General features: G+C 43.6%; 1 protein-coding gene across 5 annotated transcripts in view; it reads left to right on the forward strand.

Moving 5' to 3' along the window:
• The window catches only part of Nr3c2 (nuclear receptor subfamily 3 group C member 2), a 332,360-nt gene that overhangs the window by 152,244 nt on the left and 153,235 nt on the right, over positions 1 to 26,881 (forward strand). For all 5 annotated transcript variants that reach the window (XM_040734819.1, XM_040734820.1, XM_013118894.3 and 2 more), the window contains one exon: positions 15,239 to 15,378. In XM_040734819.1, coding sequence (XP_040590753.1) covers positions 15,239 to 15,378 — 140 coding nt within the window. The remainder of the gene's footprint in view (positions 1 to 15,238; positions 15,379 to 26,881) is intronic.

Genomic DNA, 26,881 nt, shown 5'->3' on the forward strand with positions numbered 1-26,881 from the left:
TACTAAGTTGATACTGATCTTCAAGCTATCACTAAATATCTGTGTGTGTGTGTGCTATATATATTGTCCATAGTGTGTGTGCGTCTGTTGTATGTGTGTGTATACTGTGTAGAGTGTAGTACTCTCTAGAGTGAGATGATTTATGTAAATTTCAGCTCCTTGTTTATGATTGGAAGTTTGCTTCCAATGAAGTGAAATAATGCCGTTAAGCCGCTCAAGTCACAGTGAACCACACTGTCTAAACTCGGTCTGAAATAACCCAAACACGGTAGTCAGATATTTTGACTAGAGTAAAGGGGCTAGCTATGAAACAGATTCATCCCATGTGTTGGTATTCCTGGTCTAACATAGCATAAGAGCAAAATAATGAAGCTGGGATCTTCCCTTGTATGTTCCTTGAACGGAAGGATGCTCTGGCACACTTCTGAAAGCTGAGCATTGGCTGTGGGAAGAGTTGCCTCTAACTATGGGGAAGGGAAGTCACACCCATCTGCTTGCACAGAGCTCCTTGCTAAACAAGTCCTTTATGCAGTTCTTGTTATGGGACAATAGCCTTTTATCTAGATTTTGGAACCGTGTCTATTTTTAGACAGGAGAAATCCCTGCTGCTATGTTACTATAATACTGTTAATTGTTTAATTCTTATACTGAGTTTTTAACCCTGTGTAACCTTTGGATGAAACTTATCCTGTCTTTGAACTTCCGTTCTTATTTCCTTGGTCAGCTTCCACATCCATTAAATAGTACATGCTGAGAGCCAGCAGAGAAGAGCTGTGGCCTTTCCGTAGCAGCAGTGATCGAACCCCTGCCATTACTCTCTTTATGCAGAATCCCAGGATTTAGTTGGACTTAGATGACAAAACAACACCTGGTTCCCGAGGTGTGCCTATACCAAACATGCTTCCCTGCCCTGTGCCTGGAACTGTTTTGAAGTGAAACATATTAAAAAGTTCATGAAATATATAGTAAGACAGTTGAGTTTATGAGGTCCTGTATATGCTGTAGTGTCACTCCACTAGTGCCCAGGGAAAAAGGGGACTTGTGACTAACTCAAGTATTGTGACTTTCTTCAGCAAGATCTATCTGTTTAATTCAGAGTTTTGTGTAGAATATCTTAATGTTTGTGGATTCTTGGAAACTCCAGATTATTTCTTCTCTTGGTAGGTATATGAGAGCATATGGTGTTATTAATTATATCTACTATATTTCAAAGATCCACATGCTTTATATTATAAAGCTAGCTTTTTCTTCTGTATGTGAGGTTGAATTCCCCATAAGTTCATCTTTGCTCTTGGGACTAATATTTTGAAAACATGCAAGCAAATCTCTTTAGCTTAATTTTAGACTTCATCAACTTATTTTCCTCCAGTCTGTGCATACAGTGGAGAGCTTTGAAAGACAATAGCAAATCCTTTTCCTACCTGTAATTTCTTGCTTGTATTTATTAGAAAAATTCATCAACCTGAATGTACTTTAAGGTCATAAGCCCTTTGCAACCCTACCATTGCCAATGCCTCTGGGCTTTCCATGTAGGCTGGCTGCAGTTATATCTCAATTAACAAGTAGCTTCTCTGCCGTGAGGATGAACAATGAATGCACTTAAATATGTAACTCAGGCTCCCGTCTCCTATTATCTGTTCCTTATTTTGCTGCTTCCTCCTCTAAATGCCTTCCATCATAAGGCAAATTGCCCAACTAAGTCTTCATATAACCCGCCTCTCTAAGTCTCTGATAAATTATTTGTCATGTATCTGTTAACAGCCGTTCCCATAAAACACCTGCCATATTCATACTGGTGGCTACCCGTTTTGCTAAAATTTTTTTTCTGTCTTCTGCTCCTCTGCACTGGGGAGCTTTCCCCACCATGCTCCCTTCCATTCCTGTTGAGCACAGTGACCTGTCTCTTGCTGTGTGTGGTGAGGTCTGGCGTCTGGGTTCCCAATGTGCAGCAGAGCTCCTATGGGCCTCAGCTGATCTGCCCTTGAAGCTGTAATTGCTATCTGCTCTCAGCCCCACCCAACCCTGTACCACCAGTCCTGTGGTGGATCAGCTGTGGGGCTCCGGGGTCTGAGGGGCCTTTCTGGCTTGAAACTGTTGCTTGCCCATAACCCTGAGCATGCCTGTGCTCCTCAGATCTCGCCAGTCAGCGAGTCTTCTATGCCCCCACGCTTTCCTTCGTGTCTCTTTGAAGATTAGGTTATCATTTTGGGTCTTTTTTTTTTTTATTCAAGATGCTGTCCTGATACCTGAATATTATGCTACCCTCTACACACACACACACACACACACACACACACACACACACACACACACACTACAGTATATAAGAAGTAAATTTGTGGTCATATTTTGTAATGCATAGTAAATCTTCATAGATATATTCCTACATGCAGTCTTTGTATTTAAATGCATTTTATCCTAATCTCCCCCTTAATGAGTAAATATTAAAAGGGGATATTACTGTAGATTTTGCTGTTTTCATTGCAAATGTTCGTGGTACATACATACTGCCCTGAAATCTGTGAGGATTCAAGCATTATGCTAGCCTGTCCCTGCCACCTGGCAGAACACACTCAGGCAGTACCCTGGTCAGCCCAGGTGCAAAGGACCCCTTTAAAAAGAAAGACCTCCGTCCACTTATGCTCTCTTTCTGCTCTCTCTTTCCCTCTCTCTTTCCTGCCGTTCCCCCGGGGCAGATAGTACTTTTCCTGTCTCCCTCTTCTTTTCTGTCCTCTCTGTCTCTGTGTCTTCACCCCTTTTCTCTTTCTCCCCCTCCCTTCCCTTCCTGATAAGACTTCTCACTAAGCTCTGTCTGCCTGGCATGTTTGTCCCTCCACCCCAGTCACCCTCACCTGCCAGGGTATCCTCCAAGGTCACCCACACACTTTATCCCTAACAAAATTGAGTTTAGAGTAGCTGACAGTTCTGATTTGTGGCATTAAAATCGAGCCCAGGAGCATCCAGAAGTTTCCACCACTCCTTCTTTATACCAATGTTTTGTCAACATTGTGGCCAGTGGGGGGTGTGATGTCTTAATTTTTCATTTATTTTTATATGTCTTCATTTGTTCATTGTGTTGGGGATAGAGCCTAGGGCCTTGAGCATGCCAGGCAGGCAGGTGCCCTAGTGTGCATGCGCTGTGCCTGGAATCCCTTTCCTGAGTCTTACTGTAGGATGGCTTCCATCGAACAAGATGGGAGGGACAAGGCCAGGTCGCGGGAGCACATGGCAGGAAGACCTTTTTGAAGCAAGAGAGATCTAAAGACCTCCATCGAGCTTGCCTTTGCTTCCTCCCCTGCGAAGCATCTTTCATCGCCATTCAGCAGCGCACAGAGTCTTTCTCCTTCGCAAACCCCAGTGGGGTTCTGACTTCTGACCGCGGTGCCATGCGGCTTTGATTTCTGTGCCATTGCCTTGTCTTAGAAACCCTTTTCATCTTCCCTCAGATCAGTTCCAAGGACAGAAGCCTAACGTTGGGAGGGGTCTTTAATTCCTTTTTAAAATGTTAGACAGAAGATAAGCTACTTCAGTGAGGGTGACCACTTTTATTTTTAAAGTGAGAATTTTAATAGCCCTGGAAAACAAATTGATCATTTAAAATGCCATTAACACACAGGTATGTTACTTGGGGGGGGGCATACCTTACTGAAAGCAAGACAAAACTATAGTATTTCAGTATTTTCTTTAATAGGTTCCAAGAGTGTTTTCCTACTTGTACACACACACACACACACACACACACACAAATGCACAAGTGTGCACACACATGCATGTACGCAAGCATTCATGCACACCACAGTTAAGCAGTAAAAGTATTTTGATATCGACTCAGCCCTCTTTGGAGAATTTCCCTGCCTTCCATGATTCTTACCTCATTTATAAGAAATGAAACTTTCATTGAGTGAGCTGAATTTAGAACTTTTATTTTGGTTTTCCTTTCTGGGAGGAAAGACTGTTTTAAACAGGCTTGATCTACGTCTATAAGCGTGAGGAAAGTCACATACATGCATTAGAGCACTTACTGTATATGCAGGTCGAGCATCCTTAATTCAAAACATCCTAAGTCTGAAAAGCTCCAAGCCTGAAACATTCTGGGTGCCAACACATGCCTCGATAGGAAAACTTCGCAGCATTCTGATTTGCGTTATGCACAAGATTATTTAAAATACTGCATAAAATTACAGTCAGACTATATGTATAAGGAACACATGAAACATAGATGAATTTCGTCTTTAGACTTGGATCCCAACTCCAAGATGCCTCATTATGCATATGCAAAGGTTTCCAAATTTAAAAAATCCTAAACCCCTAAACTTTTTGGGCCCCTTCTGGTAAGAGATCTTCAGCCTGTACTGATCCCTTGACTTCCCGGTGGGATCTGTGTGTGTTCCTTCCCTGCCTCCTTCTCCAGCACTGGAGAAGAGTTTCATGAACCAGCATTGTGTGCTCATTAGCTGACCCGAGTCTTGGGTCCCCACTATGATGTGAGGATGTGGAGCTGCCACAGATGAGTGACAAGGGGGACGGCTGCTGTTTCAGGGCCTGCTCACCTCCTGAAAAGGCTGGGAAGGATGTTTGGCTAGCAAGAAGGAGGAGCTCAGAGAGAGTAGAAATGTGGTGAGCTGGCTAGGAAGAGCCTTGCTCTCCCTCCCTCCACACCAGCTAGCTGTTCATATGGTTAAACACATGGTTAGAAAATTTTAAAACCGCCAAAAAAATTTTTTTAATCTCTTCCGGTAAAAACCAGCATTCCTAAACCTATGGTAACATTGGTAGTTTGTTGTGGTTTGGTGTTTTTTTGTGGTGTGTGTGTGTGTGTATGTGTGTGTGTGTGTGTGTTTTCATCAAAGCAAAATACATATGGGACCAGACTATGTAAAAGAGGTTTTCCTCTGGCTTCCGTAAAAATGGTGGATGAGTGAAGTATGCCTAGGAAAGATGTTGCTAACAAAATGAACCTGTATTTTACATAGCAGTGTGTTGGTCCCGTGAGGCAGCACTGCCCCAGTGGCTACATTTTCAGTTCCACGTGAGGAGAAAGTTCTAGAAGCCAAAGAATGGCCTTTATGAAAACTTAGGCTCCAAATATTTTTGGAAAGAAGAAATCAAAGAAACAGCCCCTAACTTCAAACCCTGAGAAAAACAAAGACACAGAAAATATCCAGGATGTGTTTACTGTTGGCGCTGCCAAGTAAGGAAATGAACACACTGTTTGATTTATTAAAATCATTTTAAGCTACTATTTTCACTTAAAAACAGAAACACCAAAAATCCATCATAAAAAATAACAACTCACATAAAAGTAATAGTAATATCATAAGTTCAAAAGGAGTCGAAATTGATGGAGAGCCTTGTTACAAGAGCGGCTCCGCCCCTGTCTGGGGAGGGGAGCAATGCCTACGGATAAGAAAGCATCCTCTTACTGAACTGGAGATTTTCTTCGGGCAGATGATCATGGTTGTGTTGCTAATGCCAGAATGAGGAAAATATATCCTAGTGAACCACAGGGATTCTGGACTTTGTGGGTTGAGGACCGTGGAGAAGCACCTACTTCACACCATGTAATTCTACAGACCCAGCTTGAAAGGGAGAACTTCCAAAGCAGCTTCCAGTGGAGGTTAGGAACAAATGCAAGAGCACATGGGTTCCTCTTCCTGACTCCTGGGGGTGGGTTCGAAGCATGCCTCTGAATCTCTTTGCAGGCTTAGCCCCTTGGTTTGCTGAATCCTGTTGGCTTGATGCTATTGCCCACAACCACCTCTGTCCTTTCCTGTGAGGGAGTGGCTAATTAAAAATACAAATCACTCATCAAGAGTCATCTGTGTGTCTGGTGCACCCATGGCCATTCTCTCTCTCTCTCTCCTCTCTCTCTCACTCTCTCTTGCTCTTTCTGTGTGTGGGGGGGCTTCAGAGTTTCCCACTGAGCAATTCCGTCCCCTGAAAAGGATTGCGCATCACTGACAAAGCCATTCTTCTTGGTGTTGCCTATTAGTACAAATCAGTGACAAGTCACCTTGCCTTGAAGAGTAGGGGTAGCAATGCTCTTTTTACACAATACAGACTGCCATCAAACAAACCTTTAGTGACTGGAGAACCTCGCGGTTGTTTTGTAAAGGGACACATGCTCTATCTAGTGCAAGCTAATATGTGAAGGGAGATGTTTTCTTCTAATACATTCCTTATAATTTTATTAAAACATTATGTTAGAGTATTAAACTGATGGAAGCCTTTATGCTATTTCACAACTACATGATTATGCCTGAGAAAATAAGGCATTACCTGAGAAAACATTTTTCAAACTTTCCCTTATTTAATAATACCTCAGTTGTTATTTAGAAAGTTCTGTGTTGAGGAATGGATCCTTGTCTTCCTAGGGATGTTGAGTTTCATACAAGACGCTGGTGTTAGTAGTTTGAGGAGTGATGCCGTTGCTCAAAGGTAGGCACCTAGTACACTTGAAGTGAGAATGTCATCAGCTAAGGAAGGCAGTGTCGTCGTTAAGAATGCCATAGACCACTGAATGCTCTTGTCCCAGCCCTACTGTGTGTACATTCTTTTTGAAAACATCCCTTCATCTTGTGAGGGAGGTGGGAAGAGGGTGCAGTTGGCAGGCAGGCCCACATCACAGAGCATCGGAAGAGCTGAGCCGGCCATCCTCACAGCGATGCCAGCTGCACGGGAAACCATAGCTCCAGAAGGCAAGGCAAAGCCGAAACTGTGACTCTCAGTTAAATGTATGAGAGAGAGAAGAGGTACTGTTCTGCTTCCAAAGTCCATGAGAAGAAAGCACATTTTATATCAACATTTTTTTAATTCAGCGAATGCAAAACACATAGGAACCATAGGGATTGATTTCTAAATAACCCAGGTTCAAGAAACATGAGCTACAAATCCAACACTCCTCAGTGTCTTGTGATATCTACTGTGTTTTAGACTGCTTTGTAACAGAAGGATAGTTACACACACACAAACACACACACACATACACTCATCACACACACAAACACATTTTACACACACTCTTTTTTTCAAAAGTCATTTAAAAATACTCAAGCATGGAGGAAGCAGAGGCAGGCAGATCCCTGTGAGTTCAAGGCCAGCCTGGCTTCATAGCAAGTTCTAGGCCAGCCAGTGCTACACAGTGAGACATTTCTCAGAAAAAAAAAGAAAAGAAATATTCAAGCAAGGATCCAGTTGTAGTTCCTGTAAAATGTTCTTTGTGGTAAATCTCTGACCACAGAATTACCTTACAGGGGATTCTAAAAAGTACCTTGTATATAAATTGGTACATGCCAGTGACTACAACAACCAATAATAGCATGCTGCAGTTTTTTAGTATCTGTATTTACTTGTCATATTGGAAACCATTGATTGTCATATGTACACTCATCCTCATTCTGGAGATAATTTGATGTTATTCTTAGAGATTCCACATATGACTATGCATTTAATTCTGTAAATCAGATTTTCTTGTGTATGGAGACTCCTTGATAGGAAAGATGTATAACACCCATGTTTCAGTACAGCTTGTATTCACATTATGCATACACATACACATACAAACTGTCATTGATGGTAGCCGTGTCAGCAATGCTGCCCCCGGTGGTTGGCCTATTGTGTTGCCTGTCCTCTTGGTGACATTGGTCTGTTTGAGCGTACCATCCACCTGTCCCTTCCACTCCAAGACGGTGCTATCTTGTCTGCTTACTCTCTTCATCCTCCCTCCCGCCTTCTCCTTCTCTTGCTTCTCTTCTCTCCCTGTCTGTCTGGATTTTGAGACCAGGTATGGTGTAGCCCACTCAGGCTGCCTACAGACTCACTATATAGCCGAGGATGTCTTTGAACTCACAATCCTCCTCCTCTCTGCCTTGGAAGTTTTCTTCTTTGACTTTCTTCCCCTGCCTAATCAGAAGTACTGGTTTGTTTGTCTGTGTTTTCTGAACATTTTTCTCTTGAATCTTGAAACTTTTCTCTTTTGTGATGGTTAATTTTAATTGTCAGTTTAATACAGCCTAAAATCACCCCCCCCCAAAAAAGGACCTCTGAAAATATTGTGGTGGAGGTGGGGGCGTATCTGGATTATGTTAAGTGAGAGGGAGGCCCACCCTGAGCGTGGGTGGCACCGTTTCCTAGGCTGAGCCTGGGACTGGCGGGCAAGGAAACTACAAGCTAAGCACAAGCATGCAGGCTTTCTTGCTCTCCGCTCCTGAATATGAATGCGATGGACCTGCTTCTGGTCCCTTCCACCTTCCTTCCCAGCAGTGATGGATTGTGAGCTGGAACTGTGAGTCAGATAGACCTTTGCTTCCTCAGTTTGCTTTTATCAGATCACCAGGAAATGAAACTAAGACCCCAGTATTGTGATGCTCTCTGCTCGCCGCATAGGCTCATTCATAGCTGCCCCAGGAGTGAAACACAGAGCCCTTGCTCTTTAAGGGTGAACTGTGCTTGCTGCTCAGTCCTGCCCTGGGGAACGTACTTTTCACACTTGCCTCTTCCAGTGCTTTTCAGTTCACCAGGCTTTCCTGCTTGCATTGCTTATACCGAAGATTGCTATCTGTCACTGCATTCACGTGCTGTAAATGTGGTGCGTTCTTGGAAATGGTGTCTCTTCCTTTTCCGTGGCACATTTCCAGTCAACTGTGAAATGCCTGCCCAATTTTTAACATCTGTGTCTTATATGGAGACTATGTGATTTGGACTATTCTCCAAGTTTCTTTGTAATAGTGAGTGATGTTCACTGAGTTTTGCATCCTAGTGGGATTTTGTTTGGTTTTGGTTTTTCATTTTGTTGGGTTGTTTTTGGTGTGTGTGTGTGTGTGTGTGTGTGTGTGTGTCTGTGTATTCCCATTATTTGGACTTTATTTCATTTTTCTTGCCCCACCACATTTATCAATAACCACTTAATTGTTGGTGTCGTCATCACTATGTTTTAAATTTTATTTTCCAAAGCATTTGTGTTGTTTTTGTTTGTTTGTTTGTTTGTTTGTTGAGACAGGGTTTCTCTGTGGCTTTGGAGGCTGTCCTGGAACTCACTCTGTAGACCAGGCTGGCCTCGAACTCACAGAGATCCACCTGCCTCTGCCTCCCAAGTGCTGGGATTAAAGGTGTGCGCCACCAACGCCTGGCTGCATTTGTATTCTTGAGTTTTCCCTTACCAGGTAACTTAAGCTGTAACTTGGTTTGCACAGTTTAGATTCTAAGTTGAACCTCTGTTCTTTAATTTATGACTGCTATATATTATGAACTGTGGCAGAATTGTCCCCCTCAAACTTTAATGACTCACTTATCAACAAAGGTAACTCCATAAAAGATAATACACTACCAAGCTCTCCCTAAGTGATGGGACAATGAGAATGAGCTGCTTAAGAGGTCAGTCCTCGTCCCCGTCCTGAGGTCTTTGTTTTAATTTGTCTGGGTAAGCATATTCTCTTTTATTCTCTCTCTCTCTCTCTCTGAAGCTAAATCAACTGCCCGAAAATTGAACCTATAACCTTGGCTTTATTAATTTACCTTCTGCAAAATTGCCCTCTGTGAATTTATGCTCTCCTATAACGACATTATGAATATGATTTTATCCATTCAGTAAACAATGCCAACCCAGGTCAGTGGCTAGAAAAACACAGAGAGCAGTAGATAAGGTTTTTGCCCTAGAGGGATTAGGATAAGTTCTCAGGTCACTAATGCAAGCGCAATGTGGTGTCTGTTGAAGGAGAGGTGCTTCCTTACTGCCAAGATGTCAAGAGAAAAGGGTTAACTTGCCAGCTGGACACGCCCCGTGAAAATGTGTATGGGGGAGGGGGTTGAGGGTGGGGGAGGAGAAAATGCCCGGTTACGTAAATGGTCATTCAGACCCCTCAGCAGGGTTAGTAACGTGTGAATGGAAGACAGACACCACAGGGAGACCTATGAGAAGGTTAGCCATAGGACAAGAACTCAAATGTCTCACAAGGTTTTCTTTACTGATGACATACAGCAGAGCCAGTGACACGTCTCTGAGCATGGGAGTAAGACCAGAGATGGAGAAGAGCCCCTGGAACTGCCCAAGACCTGAGCTAGGGCAGCAAGAGGAAGGCTGTGCAAGGCTGATAAGCAGCATTTGATAACCAAATGTTTGATTGGTGGAGGAAGAGAGTAGTAATCCCTGGGCAGTCTTGGTTGTCTTACCTATAGTCAGAAAATATTAAATGGAAATTTCCAAAAAATGAAAAATTCCCTAGGTTTTAAATTGCACACCATTCAGAGCACCTTGAGGAGATTTCAGGCTGTTCTGCCTCATCCTACGTGGGACATGAATGGTTCCTCTGTCCAGCACTTCCTTCCTGTATAGAGTGTCCTCCTTAGTCACTCAGTAGGCAGCACAGTTAGCAGATCTCCTGTGGTGGTATATCACAGTGCTTATGGTCAGATAGACCGTGTTTTACTTACAGATGGCCCCAAAGCAAAGGCAGCCACGAGAGGAGACTCCACAGTGCAAAATATCAAAAGACCGCCACGGTGCTACAGGGTCTACATGAAGCGGCTTAACGCACGTGTGGTCATTGCTATCCACTGATGTCAAAGGGACAAGGGTACAGGATTTGACCCTGAGTCCTTCCAAGGTGCTAGTAGCATTCCAGAATATCCGAGTGTGGAAAAGGAGACGAACAGGGCTCTGAGACTGGCATATTTACGAAGTTCACAGTAAGCAGAAGCAGGAAGGTTATGGAAAGGGGGGGCAGAGTTGAACTGAGATTTAGATATCAGATGAGAACTGTCTGAAGACACGTTGTGCATAAGACCCTTAAGTGACGGGCTGTGGAAATGAGACGGGAAGATGGCCAGACAAAGTTGTTGAGCAGCATGGGAAAGAGCCTGTGAAAGAAGACGTGTGTTAGACAGGGATGAGAAAGCTTGGGATGCTGGCAGATAAACCCCGAGGCAGACTGAGGCGAAGCTGACACTCTCTTGTCGGGAGATGTAACTGAGAACTGGAGGAAGAGGATGATGACTCCATTTTTTAATGTAGCAGACTGACTGATGCTGTGATCTCCAGTCCACGGTGGACCTGGGTATGCTGCACTCTCCGGCATCTCGCTTAGGTTTGGCTGTCCTACCATGTTGTTTCTCTACTGGTGAGTAGGTGTGATCATGTTGTCTTGCTCAAAGGCAGCAGCGGGCTGTCACACTTGATGGCGTAGCGGTGAGGAGGACGCCGCCTGATGGATGGCTCAGAAGCACGTGTTGTCTGGGTGCCCTGTGAGTCAGCTTTCTGACTGTAAGAGAACACCTGGTTAGTAACGGAAGGACTTGAGCGTCAGCTTGAACTTTCAATCCATGATCACTTGGCTGTGTCGTTTGGGGCTTGTGGTGACACAGTACGTCATGTAAGGTGGAGGAGGCTTGTTCAACTTTTGGTGGCCTGGAAGCAGAGAAATTGAAAGGGGAAGAATTGAGATCCGACTTACTCCCACCAGGCCCCACCCCTTAAAGCTGTCCTGTCTGCGAAGAGAGCCGCACAGCCTGGGGAATGTGTAAGACCACAACTAACGTCAGAGGCCTGTTGAGAATCAGGTTCCATCCCTGGAAGGGGGGGGGCAGACAAGTGAAAACCACAAATGAATCTGGGTTCACACTGAGCTTGCAGCTGTTGTGAAGATGACACAGCCCACAAAGAGAGCACAGGAAGCATGACAAGCAACACTGCATTGTTTGATATCTCGATGTTTGCTTTGAAGACATCAGGGAGCTCAGCGCTGCTCTTGAAGAGGATGCACGGGCGAGAAAGAAGAGAACAACGTGCTCTGTGGCCCTGTGCTGGACTCCAAGTGTGTGGGGAGGTTTGGGAGTGTTTTCGAGGCAAAGGGTAGATGAACAGAATATTCAGGCTTGAGAGTGGAGGAAGGAGAGAAGGGAAAAAGAAAGACTAGCTATGAAGTTTCTCAGAGTTCCACAGAAGTCCTACCTCTGGTGCTTGTAGAAGTAACCTGGGTGTGTGCTGAGTGAGACCTAACAGCTTGCATGTGTCAGGTGTGTGTATGAACGAGCAAGGAAAATTCAGGATAAGCGTAGCCGTGCACGCGCGCACACACACTCACACACATACACAAACACACACACACACACACCACAGAAGTTAGAAAAAAATCTAAAGGCTGCTGCCGCCTTAGTTTGCAGGACTATTCAAACAAACCATTACACACTGGAAAACACCTCAGCTTGGGAAGCTGTAAATCCAAGACCAAGACCAGCGATGCTGACTTAGAGGTCCTTAATGGAGAATGTGGCAATCTGGGATGCCCTTTGGCCTTTAAACACATACAGTTTCTGCCTTGTACATGTACGATCATGGCACTCACTGTGTTGGTATCTGTGGCCCGATTTCCCCTTCTGATGAAGATACCAGTCGCTGAATTAAAGGCTCACCTAACTCCAATATGTCTTCGCCAAAATTAATACACATACTAGCAGCCCTCATGAAGGTCACATTCTAAAGGGTTGGGGACCAGGATTTCAACACACGAATTTAAGGAGAGGTTAAACAATGTAACCCACAGCTGTTTGCATTAACAGATATAGAGGTGTGGAGGACAGCCAGCAGAGGAGCAGAGACCCAGCGGAGTTGGGGGTGGGCGTGTTGAGTCTGGGGTGCTGTTAGAGCCCCTGGTGGAGATGCCGGGTTGGCAGCCAGATAGATAAGTGGTCTGAAGTTCTGAAGATGGACATGCGGGACTCCAAAAGACACTGGGGTTATTTAAAGTCAGTAAACTAGATGAGATCACACCAAGAGGAAATTCGGCCAGAATAGACAAGAGTTCCAAGACCAAAGCTAAGAGACCAGTAAAAGATCAGGACCCACAAAAAATGTTGAATAAAATCTCATATTTGGGCTCAGTGGTCGCAAAGCCAAATTCAATCCCAGCACCACAAAACCCAAACCAGACAGAGCCCACATGTGCTTGTCATTGTGAGAAGGCAATTACATTTTAATGATGATTCTACATTATATTCCAAATATTTACAGTTGCGGCTTCTCTCTGAAGTGTCCTGTGAGTCAGCCTGAGCATGGATAGAGTTTTCCCAGCCAATATGTTGCAGAGCTGCTGGTGCTGGAATGGAATGTTTTGAATGCCATAAAGGAGTCAGAGGGCACTAATAAAAGTAATAAAGAGCCCCTTTCTCAGGAGGAGAAACAGCTTGGGAAAGGGCTGTCTCAGCCCATGGTTGAAAAAGGCACTTTCTGGAAAGGCAGCCATGCTACAGTGGACTGAGCGGCGAATGTAGGTTCTTCCGGCTGACTTTGGCAACAGGGTTGTTCATGCCCTGGAAGTGTTTCTAGACAAATGCGTATGAACATAACTTGACCGGGTTTCAGCAAATCTGAGAAGCGTAGGACCGTGACAATGACATGAGCTTTGTGGCCACTGGGTGTGTTTACTTTGAGCTGGTGTTTTGGTTTGTTTTTCCCTGTCTGCTGCTTCGCGCTGGGTTGGACGTGTGTAGCGTGGGGAAGAGCTGAAGCAGATAGCACCCAAGGCCCCCCGAATGTGGCCAGGACACCCCCTCAGCCTCTGGACACTCTGCTTCCATTTCCCCGTTTCACCACCATGCTACCTAATTCAACTCCGCCACCGGGTTGGAGGAAATGTTTGCCTGACGCCCACATCACTGCCCTCCCCGGATTGCAGGGCTGAATCCACAGTGTAGCAAGCACCATCATACCCCGCAGCAACACAAACATTGATAATTTGTGCCCCCACTAGCTTTGGGGCAGAAACCAGGGTTTTTATATTTATTTCCTCAGTACCTTGCGTAAGACGTACTGGTAAATATTCAGAAAAGTACAATTCTCTACCTGCTCAGGACACACCTACCTCAGCTGTCACTCAGCTGCCGTTGCTCATCAGAATGTAAGGCATTCTGTTTGGAGCATACCATTAATTAACCCAGTAATGTATAAAACGTCTAAAGAAAGTTCCTCTTAAACAGCTTCCAAACAGATTGTTGCTTAAAGGCTACTTTTGGGCCCTTCCAAAAGCCCTGCTATTACAGACATAGTCAATATAATTCATTTTGCTTACTAATTTGAAAGGATACCATCAATAGTAAAACCAGATATAGCATATATTTTCAGGTATCCATCAAAGTATAATAAAAAGGCTAAAGTTTGGTTTTGTACATTTATTAAATAATTTTTGTTCTATTTTTAAGATTATAATTATCATTTCCCCTTTCCTTTCCTCCCTCCAAATCTTTCTGTATACTTATTCTTCCTCAAATCCATGGCCTCCTCTTTTTTTCATTAATTGTTGTTAAATGCACATATGTACACACGTGCATATATGTATTTCAGGATCATGCTGTGTCTGTATATGTTGCTTTCATGGATGTTTCCAGGGATGACCACCGGTATTGGATAGATAGCCATTGCTGCGCTCTTCCCTTGAAAACAGTTTTCCCCTGCTCTCCACCTTCCTTGGTCCCCGTAGCTCTTCGTGCAGGTTTGAGGTCTAGTGCCCTTGACCCCATCAGTTGGGCATGCCTTTGGTGTTGTCCTTGCTCAGTTCATGTCTGTGAAGTCACGTTGGTGATCTTCATGGCATGGCTTCTGAAATACTCTCAGACACAGGCAAAGGGAGGAATGTGTTCATGTGCCATTTTTTTCTTCCCTCGTCTCCCTGTACTGAAAACCGACTGTACACTGTTCTTTTCTTATGTGTACATGTATGTGTGCATGCTCACATATGTATTAGGTGAGTGTGTGTGCACGTGTGCGTGCATGCATGTGGAGGCCACAGGATGACATCACATGTCTCCTCCATCACTCTCCATCTTGTATATCTTGATGATGTGTATACTTCTACACCTTGGCAGGATCTCTCACTGAACCCAAAGCTTTCTTCTCTGACTAACCAGCGTGCTCTGAGGATGCCCTTTCTCTGCCCCTCAGTCCTGAGACTACAGGTAGGCCCTGCACTTATGTGAGTTCCTGGGGATCTGCACTCCAAGCCTTTTCCACGGTGAGCAAGTACTTTACCACTGAGGTGGCTCTCCAGCCTATGTGCCTGCCACTCTTGATGGTACCATCCAACTGATTTAAATGACTTCACCTTCATTTTTCCGGAGTCATTCAATGTGTGACCAAGGAAACTGAATTCACTCAAGGGGGCAGGACTGTTGAAAATTTGGAATGCAACTGAACAGGACAGGAGATATGCCATCACAGTGAAGTTATTTAAATCTTGATTTCTCTCCCTAGCTCTACTTTACGAAGTGTTTCTACTGGATCGTCAAGACCTTCCAAAATCTGCCTGGTGTGTGGGGATGAGGCCTCCGGATGTCACTATGGGGTAGTGACCTGTGGCAGCTGCAAAGTCTTCTTCAAAAGAGCCGTGGAAGGTAAATGTTCACGTGGGTGTTCCCTTTACACATTCCTCTGAGTGCCCTTTGCCTGCACGGTCCACTTTGCAGTGTTGTTGGGAATTCTTGTAAAATGGTTTTGATGTAATCTGCCAGTAATGAATAGTAATGACACCTTATCTTAAAAACTCCCAGAGGATTTTTTTTTCCCACTGAGCAGCGTTTCCTGGGAGCCCTTGGAACCACCAGCAGAGCCAGTCAGCATGTAACAAGAACTCCGCGTCAGTGAGCATCCGATCTGCATGTTCTAGTATAGCATTTTTCAGTAGTCACACAGAATTCGTCTTTTCTCCCTTCGCAGTATTTCTCTGCAAATATATGCATCCGTGCAAATTGAAACGTGAACGTAGAGATGCAGGCTCAGATTAAGTTATGTGCGGTTCAGAACATTTCCTCAGTGACTACTCAAACTCCAGGCCCCCTCTTCCAAGTGCCGCCTTTATTCTTGCTGAAGGTTTCCCTTCAAATACTGTAACGGAAAAGTTTGCCTGGGCTTGAATGTGTATGTGTAGGCTAGCTTTGGCTTCCATCCAGGCAAACAAGGACATCTTCAGTCGAAACGGTTGTTTCTCCTCCCTCTACCCTCGCTGGCAAGCAGTTAATTAATATCAGACTTAGGCCAGATGGTTTTATTAATGTTGAAGACTCTCTGAGTGGGGAGAGTTCTCACTCTTGCTGGAAGAATTATTTTGTCGTTGACATTTATGTCTCTAAGAAGCTTCACATGAAGATCCTGTGAGGTTAGCTTCTCAGGGAAACCTGTGCAGAGACGAGTGGGTGCCTGGGGGACTTGAAAGAGCTACATCCATGGTTCGAACACCTTTCTTTCCCAGAGACCTCAGTTGTATTCTTAGTTCTGCAATATGAAGTTACTTCACTCCTAGGATGGTTTTACACTGTTTTATTGGAACTATTTTTTTACACAGTTCTGGGATTGAACCCAGGGCCTCATACATGTAGGCAAGTGTTCTACATAGAGCCACACCACAGCCCGGTTTACAATCTAAATTACCTGATAGATAGAGTGCAGCGTAGAGTTTCTAGTAGGAGTTAAGTCGCTCTCTCTCAGTAGATGTATTCTTGTTAGAAATGACAGACAGTTCATCTCACACTGGCTGGAGCCCAGAGGAAACTTGTTGGCCCCCTTGCCTGAAAAGTCTTAACATAGACTTCATATTATATAAACCACAGTCTTAAGCCAGGCTGTTAGAATTCCCTTGGCCATTGACTTTGTTCTGGCTCTAGCCTGCCCATTATCTCTTGGGCTACAGACAGGGGTACCAGGCCCCCATTTAAAGCAGTGATTTGTTCCTGGTAGTTCCTACCAAGGTCCCCATGGAGCTGTCTCTGATGGAACATGGCTCAACTTGCTGTTCTCCTCACCATGAGGGATGCCGAACCAGACAACCTGAGGTCCAAGACCCAGAGTTTGACAAGGGTGTTGCTCTGAGAAAGGTAGAATCTGTTACCAGAAGAAAGTTGATTTTCAGAAAATGGAAAAAAATAGATTTTTCACAATACTAAAGGTATCAATCTGGTTTTCTTTCCCTAGTCACACGATTGGCTCAGTATAAGAGAAATGGGTAAACTGATTTCTGGCACCTTCTTAATTACCCTTGACACTTTCACCCTAGGACCTCTCCTGTCTCTTCTCTCTAATCAGTAAACTAAGTAAGTGGCATTGAAAACAAAGTTTTGCGGAGAAGAGCACGGTGGAGTGGCCAGCTGCCACCACCCATACCTGGGCTAGCTCCATGTGAGAGCTGAGACCTGTTCTGTCCAGAATCTGCCTTTTTCTGTGGAAAAAAGAAACTGTTTTAGGAATTCTTGCTTAGTTTGTATTAAATAGTCTCTGTGGCAATCCACCAAGAGTTATTTTTGTAACTAGGGAATAAATACATGTGGAAAGCCCCAAATATTGGTACTACATTTTTGTTTATTAGAAAGTAGATCAGTTAAAGAGATGATGGGATGAGGTTTGCTGGGTGCATTTTTAGATTTTTGGTATGGTGAGCTTTGATGTGTGTGTGTGTGTGTGTGTGTGTGTGTATGTGTGTGTGTTGATGTAGGGATGACCATGCATTGATAAGCAAATGTACCTCTGGCTCAAACCCCCAGCCCTAAGACTTTCATGAATAGAGTTTATTCCATTCTAAATTGGGAATTTGACTTTTAACATTCAACTACATGAAGCAAGTGTGGATCTAAAATACAAATGGCCAAAATCCTCTTTGTTTTTGTATTTGTGAATTTTTATATTTGTTTGTTATTTTACCCCTACCCTCTCTTCCACCCAAACGCAGATGCTACCCAACCCTTGTAATCAGTTCTTTACATTTTCATAAAAATTCTAGCCTCCATTCTATTCTATTCATGCCAACTGAGTTAGTAAGGGGGTGATCAAAACATCAAGAAGAATTTACATATGTGTATATGTGGTATGTGTATGTGTGACTATGTATAAGGTAACATGTGTGTGCACATATGCTTGTTTATTTAAATGCTAGTTCTTTTCTGGTCCTTTGACATCCTTAAGCTCCTCTTAGACTACAGCAGAGAATTCAAGGCAATGGTTTGTAGAGGAAGCAGAGAAGAGAGCTAGTTAAAGCTAAAGGGGAACAAGGTCCCAAAGAATGATGAGGGGACATTATGCTAGAGTAGACAGGATGTCACACCACATCCTGAGCTCCATACCAGCTTAGGGATGCCCCTTGAGCTGCTAGCATATTCCTGGGTGAGAGGCTCTCAACCTGTGGGTCGTGACCCCTTTGGTGGTGGTGTATCAGATATCCTGCATATCAGACATTTGCATGACAATTCGTAACAGTAGCAAACTTATACTTATGAAAATTAGCAGTGAAGCAATTTTATGGTTGAGGGCCACCACAGCATAAGGAACTGTATTAAAGGGCCACAGTATTTAGGTAGGTTGAGGACCACTGGGCTAGACTCAACAGTTCTCGAAGGGGATACGGGAGAGTTGGATGGAAAGTCATTGGATGGGATACTGTGTAGTCAGCTAGCGCCTGCCATGAAGCCTCTGTGGCCATGCTGGTTGGTTGGCACCTTTGGGTGTTACACAACCGAGACAATATTGATAGTCACACACCAATCTTTCAGCTTGTCCGTCAGAATTCTTTGGGACAAGACAGCCTTCCTTGAGATCCTAGCAAGGCTCCAGCTATAAAGAATCACCAAATGAATGTTTAGATAAGTGCAGCAATGCCCTGTGTGATGCAGAAAAATCAAGAGAAAATGGCTACCCCAAATCAGTTAATCCCAACCAGAACTTCTCCCAGAATTCCTGTCAGCATTTTAACTTCTGATGCGGAACTTCTAATTCTCCTTTGGGTTTTCAGTCCCTCAGTCCTGCTCCAGTAGTGAAATACTGTAACTTCCTATTGTTTGTGTATTTCACATGGTGACCCCTCAATGAGCAGAGTGGATTAACTTCCTCAACAGATACACAGTAGATGAGCAGTGTGTAGGACACATAGCTCCCACAAATCATCAAATAGTTCCAAGACTATAAAAGGGAGGAAAGTCATTATTAAGGTCAACGGGATTTACATTTTTTGTAAACAGACCTGATAGATTCAAAGGTCACCAACTTAGATCCACAAAGTCAGGTGCCAGCCTCTGTTTCTCTTGAAGGAGGAGACTTGCAAGTCTGTTTCTTAAAGTGCAGTTGCCGTAAAGGTTTCATTTCCTGTTGACGTTTCCCAAGTATTAACACAGCTAAACCTATGAAGCCGTGCCTCATTCTCCACTATGTCCCCTTTCTTAGATTTGTTGGTTCATGATTCTATGTAGAGAAATATTTTAATATTTTAAGGAAATGATACAGATGACAAATGATGAATTTTCTTAGTGACTTTAAGATTAAGGAGGGAGCTGAGAAGAAGGTGTGTCTCATGCAGTGTACTCAGGTTGTTTCTGTGTGCACCTGCAAACCAGAGTGTACGTGAGCAAGAACACCTGCTGGAGAACAGAATTGACCATTGTGCCAAAAAATAGAGACCGCCAACGGAGGAGACGCAAGCCAGTCTGGAAGGTATTGAGTGATTCAAATATATCCCCTGGCCACTGGCAATATGAAATTAAGGCAATGATAAAGCAAGGAAATAATTTAATGTCCATCTGATGTCTTCATTTAGTAATATAAGATCAGCCCCTCGTGTTCCCAGAATTATATAAATCTAATGGGTATCCATATCCTTTGTCCCTGCTCCCTCAGGCAGGAAAGCCAGGGACTCCCCCACAGCTTTCCGTAAAATAGTTTAAAGATTGAATTGACCATAGTCTTTCTTTTATCTGAAATTAGGAACCATGGAGACTGATCCCATTTACTGCAGAATCTCTATGAACACTCATTTATTAATTACTTTTTGTTACTATGATCAAATACCTGACAAGAAGCAACTTAAGGGGGGGTGGGGCATTGAGGGCTAACCCTTTGAGGGGTTATAACACATCACATCTGAAAGACACAGCCTGAGAGCTGAGGTTACTGGGCACCTTGCATTCAGTAAGCAGAGAAGAGACAAGGCATGGATCATACCCCCAGTGACCCACTTAACTCCAGCTAGGCCCCACCTCAAGACCACCCTCTGCTGGGGAACCAACCTTCATACATGCAACCATGGGGGACACTTTATCATCTAACTACAGCTTCTGACTTCCATACAAAATTGTGTCAGTGTTAGTGGAAAATGTTGGTTGCTATGGAAACACACCATGGACATAATATTTAGACTACCCTGGAAGGTGAGTGAAGGCTTCTCAAAGAATTGACCCCAAAGTGCCTGTAGAAAGATTAGACTCAGCAGTGCTGAGTGGAGATAAGGGCAGGGTACAAAGGGCATCAGAAACAATTTTGTGCTACCACTATGTAAAGTTCAAGGTGTGAGGTTTATGAAAATGAGGACAGAGACACAGATGGGCTCCCTGTCCTGGATTTCAAGAAGGAGCCTGAGTTCCTCCTTCAGAAAACTGAACCCTGGATGTTTGCACAGTTGCACAGTTGAGTGGTATGTCAGTGTCTCGTTTAGGGGCTGGTTGTAATGAGCTACATTTACCAACATGGTAACAGATCTGGTGGCCACTTTTGTCATTTAGGTAAGAACAGACTAAAGCTCACCAAGAACAGACTAAAGCCATCAGGGATAGAAATAACAGGAGGGACAGATAAAAAAGGTATCTTAGAATATCATTTAGCTCTGGCTGGAAGGCAGAGAAGCCAAACACAAAAGTGATTTCCTCCATTCCTGGTGACATTTTCTGAGGCAGAATACTGAGTGGGTGTACCTTGGGTGTGTCAGGAAAGGGTCATTTGTTCAGCCATCATTGATTCGTCCCCTACCAATCCCAGGGATTGTATTTCTAGGACACATTGAGAGGGATCAAGGAAATAGAAGGAAATGGCCAATGGCCCCTATCTTGAGGGAACCTACAGTGTTGTGAGGGACTGATAAACAGTGACCATAACAAATGACTTGGTTATACACTGTCGGAAAGGCTGATAGATGCCGTGTAACCATGAGGGAATTCAATGTTTGTGGAACATTCAGGTGTGCCCGACAGAAAGTGGGGTGCGTGGTTCTGACGCTTAGGAACAAAGCAAGCTTGAGAGAGAAGGTTTAAGAATCATGCAAGAGAGCAGATGCAATTGCCCGAGACAGGGCCACCTAGGCAGACATTAGAGTTTCTGACAACACGCATGGCATATGCTCACGTAAATAATCTGTCTCTCACCTTCCTTCCTACTGTATGCAGAAAAAGCTTAGTTGCTAGATGTCTGGCTCCCTACTGGCCTTCCTCGGCTTCCTCAGGCATTGAGTCTGAGCATTTTCAATCCCAGCCTGGATTTTTATTCATCCTTGAAGCCTCATTCTTGCTGACCTTGTCCAGAGTCCCAGACAAACGTGACTTGAGAGGGATTTGATTTGCTCAACACTGCATGAGCAGTGCCCCACACATGTCAATGTATCGACTACTTGACCACTAGTATGAGTGTAGGGCTCATTTCCGTGTGTCTGTGTCGTTTATCTGATTCTCTAGAGTGGAAAACACTTTGCAGCAGCTTTTTAGAGAATGATTTGACACTGGGATGCAGGAGTCAAAAAAATTAGCATTATCCAAAGGTTCACTTCATGTGGCAAATTTGAGAACAATATATTAATCAGGAGAAAGTAATTTTCAAAGCTACTGCTCATGTTGATGTGTTTGCTTATAGCACATCTTCTCCCTCAGAACGTGTAAGTAGCTCTCTGATTTCTGTGAGTTAAGTAAAACTTAAAACAAGTGAGACAGAAAACAGGATGAAGGGGGAAACAGGAGTAAGACAGGCAAGTGTGGAGCTGAGCATGTACGAGCTGCGGAGGTTTGCCCCTCCGTGGAGCTAGCTGAGCATGTACGAGCTGCGGAGGTTTGCCCCTCCGCGTGGGGCTGAGCGTGTACGAGCTGCGGAGGTTTGCCCCTCCTCATGGAGCTGAGCTCTACTCTCTGGCTTCACTTCACTCACAGCTTTCTCATGACGGTCACCTGACCTGCCGTGGGGTTCACATGAACAATGGAGAGACAGTACCACCTAATCAGCCATGCCGCTCATAAACTCTCGCTGAAGGAATTGATGTGAAATTTTCATGAGCAGCTTTGGCTCACATGTACCTACTTTTTCCATCTGAATGGTAACCTGGAATTTTAAAAGTAGCGTTTCCATTGCCACTGATAGAATGTTTGATTTATATATAAGGGATTTTTGTTGTTGTTGCCGTCAGTTAGTCGCTTGGGGGGTCACTACTGGGGATCAAATCCAGGCCGTCACACAATCAAGCAACCCTGTCACTTAACTGTATCCTCAACTCCCAGTCTTCTTGAATCAAGATTTCATGAGTTTGAGAAGGGAATGTCTTTGCATCTGAACTTTCTAAGCAATTGTCATGACAGGGAAAATGTCAACTAGTTCAGAATAAGGCCTACTGGTCTTGTTCTCCAACTCTTGCAAATACTATTTACTGAGCAATTATTTCATTATGACAAAAGTTTATTGTATCTTATCATTTTAATCCTTATGGTAATCCCTTGCAGCGAGTAGAGTTGGCCGTCCCTGTATTCGAGATCAGCCCATGAAAGCATATATAACCTAACTAGAAGGAAGGGCCAGGGCTAAGATTTGAACCTCAAATAGCCAGGCAGCCTGATCCTCTGCACTTAGCACATGGGTTCTCCTTCTTTTATCTCAAATCTCAACTATTTTACCCATAAAAAAGTCAGATGGGCCCATTATAATTTAATAGTTATCTTGCTATATTCTAAATAATTAACTCCTACCCATTCCAAGTTGAAATTCTAATTCAAAATACTGTTCCCTTAATGGTAAAAACAAAAAATGGGTAATCTCTACTCTTTCTTAAGGAATGAACTTCATATTTTTAAGTTGTCACCATTACCATCTTGAAGTACCTCTGTAACATCTTGATATTAACATGAAGCCTTATTTGACAATTTTATGTTTCTTTATTTCATTTCCTCTGTGTAATAAAAATTATATGTAGGCTTTGAGAAGGCTCAAGGAAACATTGAGAGAAGTTCTAACTCAAAAGAAACTCTCTTTAGCTGTTAGCTGTCTGCTTTATGTACACTAGCTCACAACCCCACCTGAGTCAAGAGACTAGTCTCCTTCCTTGACATGCTCTTGTAGTGTAATTAGAGCTTCATGAAATTTATATGATTTAAGAATCTTGAAAATGATTAAGTCGCCAGGTGTTGGTGGCGCACGCCTTTAATCCCAGCACTCGGGAGGCAGAGGCAGGCGGATCTCTGTGAGTTCGAGGCCAGGCTGGACCGACAGCCTCCAAAACAATACAGAGAAACCTTGTCTCGTAAAACCAAAAAGAAAATGATTAAGTCCCAAAAATGAGATTTGCTGAACTTCCTGAGAGTCAGTGCCCAGACAGAAGCCTGGGAGGGTAGGAAGAGGGGCTTCTTGAGTGAGTGAACTAAGAGATGGTATAGGCAAGAACATGGGAACTTGACCCTGGGGAAACCCTCTTGAGCTCCTGCAGTCCTGTGTAAACCTGCTTGACTAAAGTAGGCCCCTGCCCAAGAGGTAGAGAAGCAGATTAAATAAAATCCTGGAACCCAAGCCTGAATACTGGAATGAGAAACCTCAACTTTTCTCTTGAATACAGCGAAGTTGTTACTTACAGTGTGGGGAGGGGCAACATAGTGGTTTGTTCCCCGATGTTGTTTTTGCGAGTGAGGTCTAGTGGAGGGCACAGCCGGGGGACGACTGGGAAGGGACTCTTCCTGTAGGTGGAATTAGCCCCAGCTGAGTGGGAGGCCTGACTCAGGAGTGAGAAGGGAAATTTGGCAGGGTTTAATGGTGGATAGTTCTAGAGAATGATGGCCATTTTTTGACAGAGACTCGGGGAGGCCTCCGGTTAATCCTCAGGTACAAGAGTAGAGCTTAGAACTTTGAGGTACAGAAATTCATTCTCCAAAAGGAATGAAGCTGTCCCAAAAGAGAAAAGCAAGGGGACAAAGCTATTTAAAAAAATAATAAAAGAATTCATTCTTTTCCTGCCGAGTTTACTTGAGAGTTTAAAAATAAACAGCACAGTTAGCTATTAGCTAGTTGGCAGTCAATGAGCTTGGATAATGGAAAGTCAGCAGCCACCATGGCTGCCTAGAAGAGGCATAGGAAGTTGCTTAGAGATTCAAAAGTCTATAAAAGGTATCATGAGAAAGCCAGGCCAACTAGGATAATGGTGCTGGGGGTGGGGTTACTGATGCTCTTATTCCTAGTGTCACCAGTCCCACATGACAACTTTAGCATACCCAAGGGAGTCATAATATGATGCTAATTATGATTGGAGAAAAAAAAACCTCTGTAGAAAATAAGAAAAAAATGCTAGTCATTCAAGTTCCTCAAATTTTCATCCTCAAAGAGATACATAGAGTACATGTATACTAACAATATCTTTTATATTCATGATTTGTGTCTCCATCCAATGACCTTGATAGCCCCTTCACCAGGGCAGATGGGCTGTGCTAGAGAGAAGCAGTGCCATGGATACATGCTCTATGAACCTGATCTTGCCTACCTCGGCTCCTCTGAAATGAGATTGGGAAGCAAGGTTTCCGAAAGGAGACTTCAAAGGCACCTGCAGCTATTAAAATAGCTGTAAGTGTGTCTGCCATCCCCTTCCCCTCTTCACCAAGTCCCCATCCAAAGGAGACCAGCACAAAGCAGTGATGCTTACAGCTGCCAAAGTGACATAGAGGCTTTCTGTTTTGTCCCAGAACGGTCTTGTTTGGAACCCTTTAGTAAACTGAATTTGCGAACCATGACACCATGCTACAGAAAACCTCTTGAGAACGTGTGGTGTTATTTACGACAGCAAGCTCGCACGGCTCAGATAGTGAAGAACAGTCACTCAGCAACAGACTGGCATCTTCCCCTTCCAGGTATAAGATGCTGTCTGAGGGCTCAAAGGAGTCTAGACCGTCCTTAACTCCCGGAAGTGCTGGCATTGGACAGTGCAACACATTCCCAATACAGTGTTTTACTTTTCTAACAGGGAAATCAGAAAACATTAGACAAAGTTAAAAGGATCTGAATGCAAAATGGCACACTGACACGTCAGGAACATTGAACGGTCAGAGCAGATTGGCTGGGAGTAGGTATTAATACAAAGCTTTCAGAAGTTTGGTATGAATGCTTATTTTACTTACTTGTTTCAGGAGATTCGAAGCTACAGTTTGTAGAAAGGGGACTTCCTTCCTCTTGTGTTTTGCCTTACTCTGTTTTTATTATTTTGGGGAGGAGCGGGGTCTCACGAGGGGCCTCTGCCTCCCGAGTGCCAGGATGCCAGGCACGCAGCTCTTCTTTCCTCTCAATGCCTTGTTTTGCAGGAAGAACCAGGGCTCGAGTTAGAGACTCTCATGCCCTTAGAGCAACCACTTACAGATACTGGAGGGAACGGTATTTGGATTTTACTCAGCCCTTTGAATTCCTACCATGACTCCCGCACTAAGCAGCTGTGTAATAAAGGCATCACCAGCACAGACTCCAGTGCCTTTTTTATGGAGCGGTGCTACTCACTTTGAGACTAAGCAAATCATTGGCCGTCTGCTTCCTCTTCTATAAACAAAAGAAAATAAATCTTAGAGCATCTGCCTTGCCTGTCTTGGAGGAAGATAAAAATTGGGCACACATATGTTTAAGTTACTTGAGAAACAATAAAAGATTGCTTTCTAACCTTCCTGTTAAAAATGCTTTCCCATTCTTCAGAACTCCATCAGCATGCATTGGTTATCAGTAAAATAGGAACTATTTACACAACAGCTAATTTGTGGACATGTTAAATATTTGTCTTGAAGGCATAAAATTTTTAGAAAAGCAAAGACAACTTCCTGATCTTTCTAGATCATACTTCTGATTTCCTTTTTATCATTAATTAGTTGTATCAAGATACCCTGAAATCTACCATTCCACTCTGAGTGGACAACTTAGAGTCAGCACAGAAGCAGGCTAGGCTGAGTGTTCTGTTTCCTGTGTTTCTCTGTGAGTACATAGGATGTATGTGTGTTTCTTTGTGTGTATGTCGGGAGTGTGTGTGTAGGAAGTGTGTGTGTGATGCTTTGTGTGTTTCTTTGTATGTATGTAGGAAATATGTGTGTGATGTTTCTGGTGTTTCTCTGTATGTGATATATGTATGTTTCTTTGTGTGTTTGTAGGATGTATCTTTTTAAGTTTCTTGCGACAGTCTAGCTGGCCTTTGTGATCTTAGTCTCCCGTCTCAACGATGAACACTGAGACAGCAGACCTGTACCACTGCACGTGGCTTTTACCTGGTCCTGAGGATCTGAACCAAGGTCCTCACACATGCGCAGCAAGCATTGTAATACTGTGCTATCTCCCCAGCACAGATTGTGGTTGTTTTTTAAATGTGGTTATAACATAGCATTTCTCCAGTAAACAGACTCCACAATTTGATACTGCTGTTGGTATATGATATAAACTGGAAAATGAGTAGGAATGGAAGGTATTAATAGCCTTTTATAGAAATTTTAGCTAAAACTCTTAATAGAAATAATTTTAAGGGAGAAAATGTGAAATATTTATAGTAATACCACTACTAAATTAAAAATCCATCTAACAACCTCCTCTTTCTATTTTTTTAAATTAAATGTGCTTGTGACACATCTGACTAGGATTTAAAGAGTTTCAGTTACTATAATTAACAATTAATGATATTTAAGATTCAATATGTTTCTGATGCACCTTGAAAACATTAAAATAACTGACCTTGTCTAAGTTTGCCATCATCACTGAGAGCTGAGCTGTAGTCAGTAGATGAGAACTCACACAGACACAAACAGAGAGGTTCAGAAAGCTGGGAATCCAGGCAGCCTTGGCTTCTGCGAAGATGAAAGGCAGAGTGCCCAGAGGGCTGGAGCTCATGAGCTGTGTGCA

The sequence above is a fragment of the Mesocricetus auratus genome, unplaced genomic scaffold, assembly GCF_017639785.1.
Source record: "Mesocricetus auratus isolate SY011 unplaced genomic scaffold, BCM_Maur_2.0 Super-Scaffold_100041, whole genome shotgun sequence".
In the NCBI taxonomy this organism is placed as follows: domain Eukaryota; kingdom Metazoa; phylum Chordata; class Mammalia; order Rodentia; family Cricetidae; genus Mesocricetus; species Mesocricetus auratus.